A 15,252-nucleotide genomic window follows, 5' to 3' on the forward strand; every position below is an offset into this window, starting at 1 on the left:
ACATTTAAGATACGTATAGTAAGCTTAAGCAATAATCTTTGTATTCCAAAGTAGCTTTAAGTGTAGTATTGACTGTCAATCCATCTGTACTTATTAAATATTTTACATGCCTAAATTTACTGATTAGAACTCCATAAACTAACTACTAGCCTAGATCTGAGTGATCTCTGACTCTTCTCCTGTGACACCCCCTCTTTCATGGTCTTCTCTAGGCTCTAATATTTCCCTGGAGAACACTGGATATCAAGGCTCTTCAAGATAAAACTTCAAAAAGAATAAATGAAAATGCTACTCAGCACCTACAGGTATGAAATAAAACACCACAACTTTTAAATATAATTGCATTGAATCAATCCAACCCAAATTGCTTCTTCAAGAAACACTTTTAAAACACAAAAATAGCAGCGTTTGGTTTAAAAAAAGATAGCTATGGCAGCACAAAACAACACCTGTTCCTGAGAGAAGTTCCAAATAAATAATGTAATTCACACCAAAATCACAGTATCACAGTATGTTTGGGATTGGAAGGGATATCAAAATATTCATACTTAATTGACAAATCAAAGGGCCAAGCTTCCTACTGAAATAAGAATACAGCTAACTGACCTGCTGGTTGTTAAAAGGTTAATCTTAAAACGGACCATGGAGGAACAGGTGCACACATTCATTTGATATTTAATAAAAGTACTACTGAGCTCTGACTGGTGTCAGTTAATTCAGATTCTGCAAGGAGCAACACTGCATTGCAAGTGCTCTTAGAGAGTTCAGGTGTAGACGCTCACTTTCTTCAAATTTCCAGCAGTCACTGTAGATAGACAGTGGGTGTATGTGAGAAGTAATAAAGTATCTGAAGTTCAACAAAGTATAATTCATGTCTAAATAATATGGTATCCAGTGGAAGGAAGAGAGATGCTATAAAATCTACTCAGACAAGGTCAGAGAAAAATATTGCCACTGACTCAACTTTCTCCAAGGAAAAATCTATCACCTTATGCTTGGACACATTCAGCCAGCATTTACTTAATTCACTTTAGGATTTTCTTGTTCTGCTGCTGTTCCAAAACTGTATCTGGAGGTGGGGAAAAACAAACACAGAGACAAGATTTGGAGCAAGCGTCACAGCCACTCTTCTAAACCTACGATGGAAGGAGGAAAGCATGAGGAAAGGAACTGAAATAAGTCAAGGGAAAATTAGGGCAGAACAGAGAAGCAAAATGAGATATGAGTATGAGGTAGTAAAACAAACAGGAGAAAAGGTAACAGAAGAGCATATAAACTTTTGATAGCAAAGCCTGTTCCGGTTAATGGAACAGACATTCCTAATCCCCTGTTGCAATCATCATGGATAAATGGATGCTTCCCACACTCTCAAACTCAGACACACAAAAACTACTGTTTATCCAGAGATCTTTTGAGCACAGATTTATTTTTTCCATCTGTAGTGTAGTGAACTGAGGAGTATACAACTCTTAGATAAAATGAGAGAAATAAACATACCTGCCGATGAATAACCTCTAGGTTTGCTTTGGCTTTCTTCACTAGTTCTTCTATTTTTTCAGAATCCTTTATATGCTTGTTTTCTCTGAAGGCATCTCTTATCCTTCTGACGGCATATGTTCTAAACACAAACAATAAGAAGACATGTATTTGTAGATATGTCACAGTTTTTGACATGCTTATTTTAAAAAATAAATATACATAAACACACATATATATTTTGCCCAGTTGTATACATGTCTCCTTTTATTCAGAGTCTTGTCTTCCATGAGCTGAAACAGTGACCAGATTCTTTAATTAAAAAGAAGTGGTTTTACTGGAAGTTATTGTAGAAAAATTTCATATTTTACATATCAGTCCAATCCTTATTGCTTGCTGTTTCTGTAAACATAATGTTGAATGCCCGGCATGGATACTACGAAGCTCATGAACATAACAAAAAGCCTAAGAACAAAAAAATCACCCCCCAAATTATTTTGAATCAGTGTGACTACTCTTATTCTGCACGCTCTAAAGGTCATTGAGCTAACCACTAAATACCTTGTAGGTTATTCAAGTTCTGACTTTGTCATCTAGCAGTCAACAAAGGCAGGCTGATGGACTAAACATAACAAAAAGGGCTCCTTCCCTCTCACCACTAACCTCTCCTAGATATCATCCCTCCGTTCAACACCTCCTCATCCATTTTCCCACTAAAAGGCAATAACAGAACACCATCTCTGCAAGTAGGAAGATCTCTGCTTTCAGAGAGGAAGGTCCAAAGCAGCAGCTATATCTCCAAATCTGTCTCCTGTCTTTTAAGCTCAGTAAAGATCCTTTATGCAGCCTGTAGTGTACTGCTCAATAAAAAATAAGGCAAATTTCAATATTAAAATAAACTTTTCAGACTGAGCAGTAGATAGTTTCATTAAATGCGTGCTTGGGAGGGGAACGAGGAATGGCAGTAAACTGATTCTGCTCAGCTATCTTGATAATGTCTCTACCACCACTTCACATCAGTATCATTTTTACTGTAGAAAGTAAAACACTGTGTGCGGCACTAGAAATTAAAAAAAGGCTGCTGCAAACACCCCAACTAGTATAATATTTCAATAATCGTGTTCAGTCTTGCATAAAAGTGAAACACGAGACACAAAATTGTCTGAAACACAATGATAAAAATACTCCAAAGACTATGTAGTAAAATAAAAATATTGGGGGAGGAGACTAAGGAGGGGAGAGGAAGAAGAGGGAAGATGAAGAGCCAGGGGCACTCTGTACCATTAGATGGTGCTATCCAGCTCCTAATGCAGCCTCCAACCAGCCAAGTGACATATTTTCTCTTTGAGCTCATAAATAATACATTTCAATCAGAAGCACCAGGATGGTTATGGAGTGCCACCCCGCTGCCACACACCGGCAGATGGTGCACGCTTTTAATTAGGGCCTGTTCACCTATAATGTGACACTGGGGTGGCGTGAGGGAGCGAGTGTGTGTTTGTATGTGTGAACTTAATAGAATGTATTAAATATGGAAGCTCATTCTCATCTGCAGCTGCTGTCCTAACAAGATTTGAAGGGGAAGCTGCTTATTTCTTCTAGAAAAGAAGCAAACCTAAATCATTAAATGTAGTGTAATTTTGTTGCTTGATAATAGATGGATTTCAAATCACCCCATAGGCATTTGTAGGGTTAAACTGTGCAGAAACATACAATATTTTCTGCAATAAAGGAAGTGTTTCCAAAAGATACAAAGACCTTACAGATATATATACATATTTTTAGCTTAAAAGAAAAAACAGCAAGAACAAACAGCAAGTACCCATTACTGGGTACATGTCTTTCAAAATGCAATACAAATAAGTAAAAGCTATCCACATAAAAAGGATAGGTGGGACTAAAACAAATTCTTGTTCAGTATAACACCTACAAACCATTGTTTTTTGTACATATGGTGTTTTAATTATTCCATTTTCTCTCTCTTCCTCTGATTACACCCAACAGTTGTTGAGAAAGAAATGTAGTTAGAAAACACCACCAGATCAGCTTTTATCTATAGTCAGAAAGTTGCATGTTTTTTCTCCTCTTACAATTTCTTTAAACCTTTATGAATGTTAACACTCAAATGAAGTTATTTGACATAAGCTTTCACACAACCTTAATTCCATAGCTACATCAATCCATCTCTAGTATTCTCTAAACAGACTTCAAAGACTAGGTCTATATTCTCATACTTCTTTTTACTAAGGTTACATTGAGATTCAGTGTCACTTACAAAAAGGACAAGCTGAACCTAAAGCTCAAAACCAATACTATCATGACTATAAAACTTCCTTTCTTCCCCATTGAGAGGTGCCAGGGGAACATTTTGCCAGCACTCAAATTCTTTCAAAATTATGTAAAAAGTGTTAAGTTAAGATATAAACAAACTGGCAGTTTTGGTGGTTTGTTGTTTTTTTTTTTTTTTTTTTAAAACAGCTTTTTATATGAAACAACAGTTGTGAGCTGTGTCAATTCCAAACCTCAATACTCTCTACACTTGAAGAGTTTCTGAACTGAGTATGAACTAAAAGCCAGTACTAATGTTGGGGCTGCGATACTGCTGCAAGTCTACAAACAACTGAGCTCTTTTGAAAGTACAGTTATGTGTGTAGCAATATGTAGTAAATATACACATGCTAGGAAAATAACTTGTTTATTCAGAAATATATCTGTTATTTTTTTAAAGAGCACTACTCCAAAGATCTTCTCCCTGATGAATAGACTAGTCAACTGATCAGCTACTCTAATGGTGTGTATCTGCACTGCAGTCAGCACAAACACCAAAACCAATCATGGACCATTTGAAGGCACAGCTTGAAATGCCAGTGGCAGAGAACAGCTGGCTATTGTCATAAAACTTGACAACTTTAACCTAATAGAAGCACTATCTGAAGAGAGAGTGGGAGATGAAAAGCAAACCAGCAAGTGAAATGGTTGCTGTACCTTATGGATCTTTATTGACCCAGGCTGGCTGGCACAAAGGAACTGAGGGCATCAGACGGGGCGACAAGTTTAAGCCAATGTGAGTGAAGAGGTGCTGCTGCAGTTTTGCCACCCGCCCTGGTAGGCACAAATCCTCCCTCTGTCTCCTTCAGACCAGCACAGCCAGTCTGGTATTTGGTTCTGAGGTGAGCCCGTCCAACTTGGTAACCTGACAGAAAGCCAACCTACTAAAAGAATGAACTGCTTTTTTTTTGTTGTTTGGGGTTTTTTTGCTGGATTAGTGAGCTCCATCGGCTCAGCATGGGACTGGATGAGCCTTAGTCCCGAGGAGTAGGGAACACGGCAGTACTGACTGAGATGAATACAGCTGGTGACAGGTCCTGCTCTGAAAGGCTGCACAAGTTGCATAAACAAAGGGGACTCTTCAGTGAGAAGGTACCAAGCAAGCTCTCCTGAGAAACAGAAGTAGAAAGCAATTCAGCATACAGTACACTCAGACAGCTCCTAGAGACCCTTGGGAAAGGTCCTAGGAATGCAATAATGTTCATTAAGAAACACCACTGCAAATGAAAACTCAAACTGCATTTTACAATCTACTATTTTTCTCACCATTCTTTGGAAACAGATACAGAAAAACAGCTGAAAGATGCAACAAGGCATTTTCTTTTTGTCATCCAAGCACACTGAATTTTTAATAGAGAGCACCTTTGATTTTATCTTCTTCAAAGACCATCTAGCAAGCTAGTGACAGCAGGACCCAAGCAAGAGTGTACAGTTGAATATATTCACTCAATGCTCTCTTACATATGCACACTAGAACCACTTTCCGTGCTCCCTACTTAGGCGCACCTGTCACACAATTAACTCCCAGTTAAATCACAAGTATGTACTCAATGGGTAACAGACTTAGTGTGGTGGCTTCAGACCACAGCCACCGCAGGTGGATGGCTATGCAAGGTAACAGATGCACATCAGTAGAAATCAGTAAGAGTAGCTGGAGGTTAATGTGAGAACAATGCCATGGCTGAAACATTAGTACAGACTCATGGGGAACGGGCATTACCTGCTAATGTTAAGAAACAATGCCCCCAAATAATAGTAAAAACCACTGAGTTACAGTTAGAAAGCAGTCTTTTTCTAAATAGTCATTCACCTCTACCTTGAAAAGAGTTCATCTTTTTTCTTCCCTGAAGCACAATTGAAAACCTAACATGCGTCCTCATAAAAATGAAGCCTACAACAAGCAAAGTCCGAAACAAAGGCTATTAAGGAAAAATGAAATTGCAACAGAGGCACTTCAGAAGATAATAGCTCCTTGGAGACTTAGATATTTTTATTCCAAAACATTTACTTACGTCATGCCTGACCAGAAAATTAAAAAAAAACCCCAATAGTTTCCTTTTCAAGTCTTCTCTCTTGTATCTTTGTGCTCTGCTAAACTAGAGTGTAAGAAAAGACCCCAAAAACCACGCAGACATACTTGCTTTCAAGTACACAGTACTATGCCTTCAAAATAAATCTGGCCAAACAATGTTTTTTTCATCACCACTTTGGATTTACCAGTACCACAACATGCTAAAGGTTTAATCTTCCCAGGACAGCTTTACAAACAGGTTGTTGTCTTTGTGATTGTGAACAAATATAATATATTAACAGATCACATCACAGTTACAGGCAACATACTGCAGAACGTAACAGCTGTTACAAATTTTAAGTCACTGAGCGTGTATGCAAAGATAGAAAAGGAGGACTGTGATACACAAGCTGTATAAGCAAACCACATTACAAGGCAAGAGGCCAGCAGGTTAGAATATTCAAGACTTTTTAAAAAGGTATAAAGCAAACTGCTTTTTCCTTATTAGATTAAGCTGTATTTAATAAATAAAGGAAAGAGATTAGTAGCCAATCTCTAGAAAGCCCACTGTGGTTAATAATTCTGAAATGAAGTATATGATACTTTTATTTAAATACACAATGTGCAGAAGTGAGATACTGATTTACAATATAGTCATATTATAGCAAGTGTGGGATTCTTTCTATAAAAGGCCATTATTTCCTTTCACTAACTATATTTTATATACCGCTTCTCCCTTCCAATTAACATTTATTAAGGCAGCAACAGTATGAGTTTTTGGAATTTCCCATTATTACTAGCAAAATGTGCATAAGATTAGATTTGCCTGAATTTTCAGAATCACATATAACTTAAAATTGAAAGTTTTTACAATAAAAAATATCTGCATAAAATCATTTTAGCTTACTTTAAATTTTTATTAGCATTATTAAGGATGTCTTCACGTACAGAATTACTTCAGAGGGAATGATTGTTTATATATATATGTGTATACACACACATATTTCCATATATACGTATGTACTTACATTCTTTTTTTCTCTATAAAGGTCTCATCAAAAGACACCAAAAAAGGTGAGGCAAAAGCTGCATGCAAGTACCATTTAATACTAAAAAAAAGAAACATTTGACAATAGATGTGTGTTTGAGGCTGAGATGTAAGTACTTCATAGGGAAGTAGTTGTGACTTGTCTAATTAAACACAGGAACAACAGAAGGGTGGGGATGCAATGTTTTATCAACAAGGTGTTTCTCAAACTCCATCACTAGACATGTTTTCAGCACTGCCACCTCAAGTTACAGCACAACAACAACATCTGCCTGTTGTCTAAATGAAAAGCAAAGCCTATTCCTGGAATCAGGATTTGCTTGGAGGACTGGGTGTGGTGGCTGGAAGCTGGGAGGGGAGAAGAGTAACGAAACAAAAATAATAGCCTGCTGGTTAACCCAGTATTATTTCCTTGAATTTTCTAATCAATCAGGGTCCCTAAGACAGTCTTCACAAAAAGCTTTTAGAATGAAACCTACAAGCCACTACTTGGTTTCTCTGCTAATATACAAAACATGAGTTCCAATGAAATTGCCAGGAATATGTCTGGAAGAGAACAGCACTAGAGATACTTTATGAGAGAGGATCCCTCCATAACAACAGAGGAGAGAGACAAAAATTGATGAACATCACAAAACACACTTGAGAGCTGGTGACTGGGACCCAGTGCATATGGCAGGTAGTGTATGACCAGACACAAGGATTTGTAACTTATGGCTAAAGCAAATCCTGCTACTTTGTGTTTCATATCTCAAAACTTCTAATAAAAACTTCAGCCTTCTCTGTGCAGGTTGCAGTAGGTGAGAAAAAGCTTCTAATCCATTCATTTTCTTTAATCAATCTAAAACCTGAAAATGCCTCCCTACATTTAGATGTATATATAGAGAGACTTGTGGCTGTTTTTAGGAAAGAACTTTATTTTTCTCACTGTGTCTTTTCATTAGTTTGTGCCTGTACCCATTTCAACAAAGAGAGCATGGATGACCTCCCAATCAACAGGATCACAGAATCTTTCTTGTTGGAAAGCAGCTCACGAGGTATCTAGCCCCACCTCCTGCTGGAAGGAGGGTCAGTGATGGGATAAGACCAGGCTACTTAAGGCTTTGTCCAGTCAGGTCTTGAAAACCAGGATGGTGACCAGACCACCTCTCTGGGAAACATGCTCAATTGCTTGGCTGTCCTTGTGGGGAAAAGCTTTTTCTTAAAGCCACTCTGAAAGCCTTACTTCCTCCAATTTACATCTCTTGTCTCTTGTTCTCCTGCCAGGCACCTTTGGATACTTTGAGATACTGGCTGCTACTAGGTTTTATCAATGCTGCTTCTTCTCCAGCTCCTTCAGCTTTTTCTTATGGGGCAAGTGCTTCAGCCCCCAGCCACCTTGGCAGTATTTGCTGAGCTCGCTTCATGTTTTCCGTGTCTTTTACATATGGGGGATGGAGTGGGGGCAAGACTGGGTGCAGTACTCCAGATGCAGTCTAACGAGCACTGGGTAGAGGGGAACAATCGGTCCCCTTCATCTGCATGTTGAGCAACCTTTGATGCATCTCAGGAGGCTCGTGGCCTTTGTTGCTGCCTGGGCACACAGCTGGCTGTCTGCTGGGATCCCCAAGCCTTTGTGGCAGAGCTGCTCCCTGGCCAGTCAGTCACCGGTTTCCACACCCCTTCTTTGTCGTGGTCCCAGAATACTATCAGTGCTATTCATAATTAAAGATTACTATTTTTGCAGTTCTTAGAAACCTACATTTTTGTTGCTATACTTCTAAAAATAAAAAGTTATCGGCTTAATTTTAAGTGTAAAGAATCTCCACTGAAGGAAGCGCTTTTCAGAAGGTCAGGTTTAAGAGAAAAAGATGTCCATATGAAAGTGTTCTTTAATTTCAATTGAAGTTGCAACTGCAATGTTGCTGCAGAAGATGTTAAGAAAGAGGGTTCCCAGTGAAGGACCCAATTGAACAAGTTGTTCAGTTACTGAGGCACTGAGCAAGGATGTGCTGCAGGCACTAGAAACATAGTTTGCCACAGATGAAAAGTGTCCTGATAGCCTGAAATGGCAAATAGCTCTCTGTGAAGCTTTCACTGTCAAGACCCCACCAGCTGCTCACTAGGACACTAGGGTAGCTCGGCAGTCCAATTACCAGGTGGGGAATGCCTTGAAACCACAAGTTCAAATCCTGACAACGCTGATTTCTCTTTTCCTCCTTTTGAGGCAGATACATATAGGTCAATTTGCTGTGCTGCTATTACTGAGAAATTCTCTAAAAAGGCCTGGCCTGCTGTGAAATGCTATTACAAATTCTGTTATATTTTTCTGGAAAAAGTAGAGTTTTAGTCCAATGCTGTGGCCAGAATTTTTCTCTTCAGCATTGGCTAGGGGTTATCTTCCATTCTAAGAAAAGACTTAGTTTAGCTTGTGACTTGGGTACCCTGCGGAGGGCTAACACCATAATGTGCCTCTTGGTTACTGCAACTGTTCATTTTGAAACGCACGGGGTGCTAAGCAGCCTTGCTGGATGCAAGTATTCCCCATTTGCCAGTGGAAAATGATTTGTCTTTGAATCATAGAATCAGAATCGTTTTGGTTGGAAGAGATCCTCGAGATTGAGTCCAACCATTAACCTAACTCTGGCACTAAACCATGTCCCTAAGAACATCATTTATATGTCTTTAAAACACCTCCAGGGATGGTGACTCCACCATTTCACTGGGCAACCTGTTCCAATGCCTGAACAATCCTTTCAGTGGAGATATTTTTTGTGCTCCAGGCCCCTCATCGGCTTTGTAACTCTCCTCTGCACGCTCTCCAGCACCTCAGTGTCTTTCTTGTTGTGAGGGGCCCAAAATTTGTCACAGGATTTGAGATAGGGCCTCACTGAATACAGTGGCACAATCACTTCTCTAGTCCTGCTGGCCACACTATTCTTGATGCACGCCAGGACGCTGTTGGCCTTTCTGGCCACCTGGGCACACTGCTGGCTCACGTGCAGCCGGCTGTGATCAATACCTCCAGGTCCTTTTCCTCCAGGCAGCTTTCCAGCTACTCTTCCCCTCTTCTTTATAGCAGCTGTTTTGATGGAGGGTGCAGAACGACTTATCCTCTGTGGCACCTCCTGCATAGTCAAACCACCTTACTCAGTATTTTTGTTTGGTTCCACTTGCAGGGTCTCATAACAGTTGTACGAGGGAATCTGTGAAGGTGGGTAGTCACAGCAGAGACCCTCCTTCTGTGACGGGCAGGAACGTGCTGCCATTGCCCCCATGCCTCAAGTCACTATGTTCCAACATGCAGAGAGGGGTTATATAGTGTTTATTTTTTTTAAATTAAGGAAAAAGGCACAAAGCCTTGGGATATTCTAACTTCTTGGACTGCCATGTGGTTATTCTGGATGATGATGAGATTTTGATAGGACTTTTCTGAAGCATAGCATGATTTCTGAAAATAAAGATTTAGATTTAATAAATATCTAGTTCAGTACCCATATTATTACTTTAACATGGAAATGATAAAAATGCCAATTGCTTAGAAGAGAAAAGGGATCGAGTATGAGAAGTATACAGAATACTGTATGACAGCATACAGTTTTAAAATAATAACTAAAATATTTTGACTTACGAAAGACTTTAAGAAATAGTTCTCTGAAGGTTATCTGAGGTGAAGCTTTGTTGGTCATTTTGACAGGCTAGTAATTTTGAGCATACAGAACAGACTCCTAACAAAGTTTTGCTTTGCAAAAGTGATTCTTGGATTCTTAGTAATAAAAGCAACTAATTTTGCCTCTCGATTTTTGCTCGAGTAAACCTGTGCTTTTTGAGAAAGAATTTAAGCATCATAGGTTCAAAAATGAATCTAGTAAAAGAAATTACAATGAAATTAAATAGGATCCAGTCATCTCAAGACAACAATAAACCACATATATAATGTATTAAACAATCCTTATGAAGTAACAGAGCACCTGTGCTGTCTGCTTATAGACAATACACTAGAAGTTACAGGATTTGGAATACTGGAGTTATTCTCCAAACTTTATCCTCTCATCTATTTCAATCAGCTTTACAGCTTATCCAACAAATCTTTGTTTCTGTAGCAGTGCTCTACTACTTTACAAAAATATTTGTTTCAGTCAGTACAGACAAACAACCGCCACTGTACCTCCGATCTCCGTATGGCTCTATGACCTTCCCTCATTTGTAGCAAAGCACTGCCTGTTTAGTTTAGCAAATTTGCAACAAATTTCGACAACAATGATAGATATTTGAAATTACAATGTAATACCTAGCAGCACAGAAAATTCTAACATGCAAAGCTTATTAGTCAAATCTAGAGCCTAAATAAATCAATGCATAACACAAAATCACTGTCCTTTGTGCATACAACAGAGTACTGAAATTATTTTTCACATCTGTGATTGTAAATAGAGTGTTTCAGGAAGCACAGATACAGACTAATATGATTATGTTACCAGTCAAGCCTAAGTGTATTAAGTTCAGATGTCAAAATGTAAAGGTGAAGATAAAGCTAAGGGTAAGGTCAGTAATTTTTAAAGAGTTTTCCAGTATACCTCTTAACAGCCTCTATTAGAGACTTAAACTATGAAGGAAAAAAAAAAATGACCCTATTCTATTTCTAGAATACATATCTATATATATTCAATTGAACAAGAGTACATTCAGACTGGTACATTTATTTATCACAAAAGGTTCTGCATTTCAAGCCAAAAAATGTGTTACAAAAAAGCCCAGATAGTGCTTAATAGATAATTAAAAGTTACAAGACAATATTCACTCATATGAGTGATGGTAGCACATTGTCCTCTATCTGCAAGTAAGAAAAATAAAAAAACACGCAGCAAACACCAACTCCTTTCCTTCCTATAAGCACATGGCCGTAAGAAATTCTTCTCAGATCACAATTACTCTAAATGTGGATTTAACATCTGCCTTGAAACTCAATAACTCACACAAGAACTGGCTGAGGTTATCGCATGAGATATTGGAAGAAGAGGTACGAAGAGTGGTCTACTTATCATAATGGTGTTTTCAGTATAACATTTTATGACCGGGGAGGTTACCTTCCCTTTGACACACAACATGACCTTCCACTCCCTAGGGTAGCAGAAAAGGTTTCCAGTCTCAGAACAAATTACCCACAGAAGTTGCAGTAGCACCATGTCCCCAGCTAATGGTAGCAATAACTTGCACTGATGGAGAATTTCTCCTTCAAGGATTCCAACAAATTGTTGGGAAACAAAACCTCACAATCAAGCCTCAAAATCCTTATCGGTTAGTAAGTACTGCCACTAGTCCACAGAACAAGGAATTCTGTATAACTATACAAGTATAGTATACTTATTTGCCACACACTGCATCGCTGTAGCTGGTAGCACTATGTTCATCCTGTGTTCCCATTGCTTTTAGAGTTAATTGTGAAGGTGTCACAAGCAGTTTGATAAATATTCATCTTCACATTCCAAATCTGCAAAGAATAGACAGCAATTTTTGGTATAAATTACAACCTGAAAATATCAAATTAAAAAATCTGGTAGAAAATGTGCTCAATAGCTCTGGAAATCAGGAAAACTACTTTGAGGTCTACCCGTAATACCTTTGTTATTATTGTTCTGTAAACACAACACTTGAACATTTATTTTCACATTGTAAATTAGTCAGGTCAGGGAATAAGCATTATGAGTGTGACATCTAATCTACTTTGGACAGTGATAAAACTCCTTAATCAATAAATGTTCCTTACTTCAAAACTAGTTTACATACAAAGACCGTTAATTTGAAAACCTATTTGCAAATTTACTGCACTAGAAAAACTGGGACTTAGTAGCAGGTTAGTTTCATGGCAACACAACATGGTTTTATTTGACATCCAGAACATAATTCAAGCTATAAACTTCTAGGATGTACTGCGGCTTCTATAATGTCTTAAGCACTTTATTTGAGCTGAATTGACTTTAAAACATTTTCCCCAGAAGGAAGCAGTCAGATGTTATTTAAATAAATAAAAACATTGATTACAAGGGGAAGCACATTTTGAGGAATGAATTACTGTTTCACAAAGAATTCCATTAGTGATTCAATTCAAAACTTGACGAAATGTGATGGCTTGTACCTTGTCCCTTCCACTCTCAATTTCCCTGTTCTTAACTGTGATTAACAATGCAAATAGATTATGGCTTTTGAACTTCCCCTGCCCACCCCACTACATTTAACTCTTTCACTGCTGTTCGAACATCATCTGCCGAAAACTGTTTAACATTCACTGAACATGTAACCATCAACAGTGTCTACCCACAAGATAAAGGTCCTGAGGAAACCATGTTTCTTCTGCTTATGCAAACGATTAACAGATGTTTACATCTGCCTGTGACTGCAAATGAGCATTGTGATAATCTGTATGTTTGCTGGAGAAACAAATAATGCCAGTAAATACTACTGAGCAAAAATACCATCTATTCTGGAATCAAATACTAGTTAGCAGAAATCACACACTGTGCAAGAGAAAGATGGAGACAACTCTGTAAAGACTGACCTCACAGGCTACGATAAATTATTCTCATAGGCACTTAAATCACAGAACTAAGTTCAATTAAAAAAGCTTCAATACCATAATGGATTAGTGATTATTGCCAATGTATTAGAAATGGTTATAGTTTCAGGGAAAGCTTTTACCTTCTTTTTTTTTTTTTTTTTTTAGATTTTTAACATACATTTTCTCTGGCAGTTAAAATAAGACAATCCTACTTTTGTATAACCTAATGATTTTGAAACAGGTCTTTAATGGTTCCAGATCAGGATACACCAGACAAACAGACTCAGAAAGATCACCAAGACCTGGCAACGTAGTTTGTGGAGAATCTGACTCCTGCCATATTCAGAATCTCATGCTGATTTGGTGTAAAATGTTCATGAAGCTGTATTTATTTAAATACTAGTTTCTTGCAAAGAACATAAAAAATACAGTTAACTATGCCAACTGATAAATCAGCATTTTCTAAATTTAAGTTAAACAACTTTTGATCTAAATGCTATTGAGTTCAAGGAAAAAGAAAAAAGCACTGCAATTCAATAGAGATTCATTTGTAATGAGACTAACACACCTATTATACTTCCTCTACCTTCCAAAATGGCTTCACAGCTGCTTTGAATAGGGATTTTTGAAAAAGGATTACTGGGATGGAGCAGAAGTAAATTCCTAATCTCTTAATATACAAATACATTCATATGTGCATACACACACATAGTATATACTTTGTGAATAGGCTTGTTTTCTTTAGAAGACTTCAACGCGATTTAACCAATTGCTATTTATTTTAAAAGTTAGAAAAATATATCTAAGCAGCATCTTTTCTCAAGACTTCGTAACAAACATGATGCTGAAGAAAAGCCTAGTCCCTGAGTAGCAGCCAAGCCTGGCATTCAGCCATTCACAGCACAGGACCTTCCAATTTTCCTGAAAAATAAAGATTTTATTTCATACACATTCTGAACACAACTGAATTATTTCACTGTTATCATATTATATATTAAGTTGTGAGTTGCATCACAAGAAAAATGTTAGAATTTTATACAGAAATCGGGTGAAAAGGAATAGAATAAAAAGTATAAAAAATGTAAGGGAAAAAATGTCATTTTCCATAATGCCATCCCAGCCAGAATATTGTCTGAATGACTTGTGGAATCTTCATTCTTGAGAAAGAACTAGAATATCAAGAAGAATCTCAGAAAACATTCCTCCCTGAGGACACCCTCTGTACCAAGTTCTGTGCAAAGCAGCCACAGAATAGCTGGGCCAAGAATTCACACAAGCAAGAAAACAACCAAGAAAGTTTTCTTTTCATGCCTGCTTTTCTTGGAAGAGCAGAGAAACATGTACAATCTAGGACTGTACTTTCTTGGTCAGTAGTACCAAAAAACCTTTATCAAAGAGGTGGTTCCAGTAGCATCCTTGCTATTCGTTGCTGCAGTGAGCGGTTCTAAACGTTGCCTGATCCACTGCAGTTTTTGTTTGTTTGTTTGTTTTAAAAATAACTTTATTTTTTTAAAAAATACAATGCTGACCTTCTAAAGAATACTTGAAATAACAGCCTTTGTTTACAGTATCTACAGTTTCTTGAATAAGTCTTGATGTTACGAGGTCAGCATATTTTCACCATGGGCAGCATACGGATGGATATAGTGAGGAACTAAACGTTAACACCACATCCAAGAGAAGGAAAGGACAGCATCTAAATACTTATAAACTACTATTACATTACAAAGTGTTCTTCACTTACCACAAATCATATGCGTATGTCTATTGGCAGGAATCTGCCAGAGGCAGTAATTTTTCTATTACTCTATTCCTATTACTCTCATTAGTTCTCAAACAAATTCTACTGGTAAT

General features: G+C 37.8%; 1 protein-coding gene across 4 annotated transcripts in view; it reads right to left on the reverse strand.

Moving 5' to 3' along the window:
* The window catches only part of LYRM4 (LYR motif containing 4), a 93,179-nt gene that overhangs the window by 69,189 nt on the left and 8,738 nt on the right, over positions 1-15,252 (reverse strand). For 3 of the 4 annotated variants that reach the window (XM_080338685.1, XM_080338687.1, XM_080338688.1), the window contains exon 2: positions 1,498-1,618. In XM_080338685.1, the coding sequence (XP_080194811.1) occupies positions 1,498-1,618 (121 nt within the window). Of the gene's footprint in view, positions 1-921; positions 1,070-1,497; positions 1,619-15,252 lie in introns of those variants that run through there. The other variant, XM_080338686.1, reaches the window with a different exon arrangement.

This window comes from Nesoenas mayeri (assembly GCF_963082525.1).
Source record: "Nesoenas mayeri genome assembly, chromosome: 2".
NCBI classification, from domain to species: Eukaryota; Metazoa; Chordata; class Aves; order Columbiformes; family Columbidae; genus Nesoenas; species Nesoenas mayeri.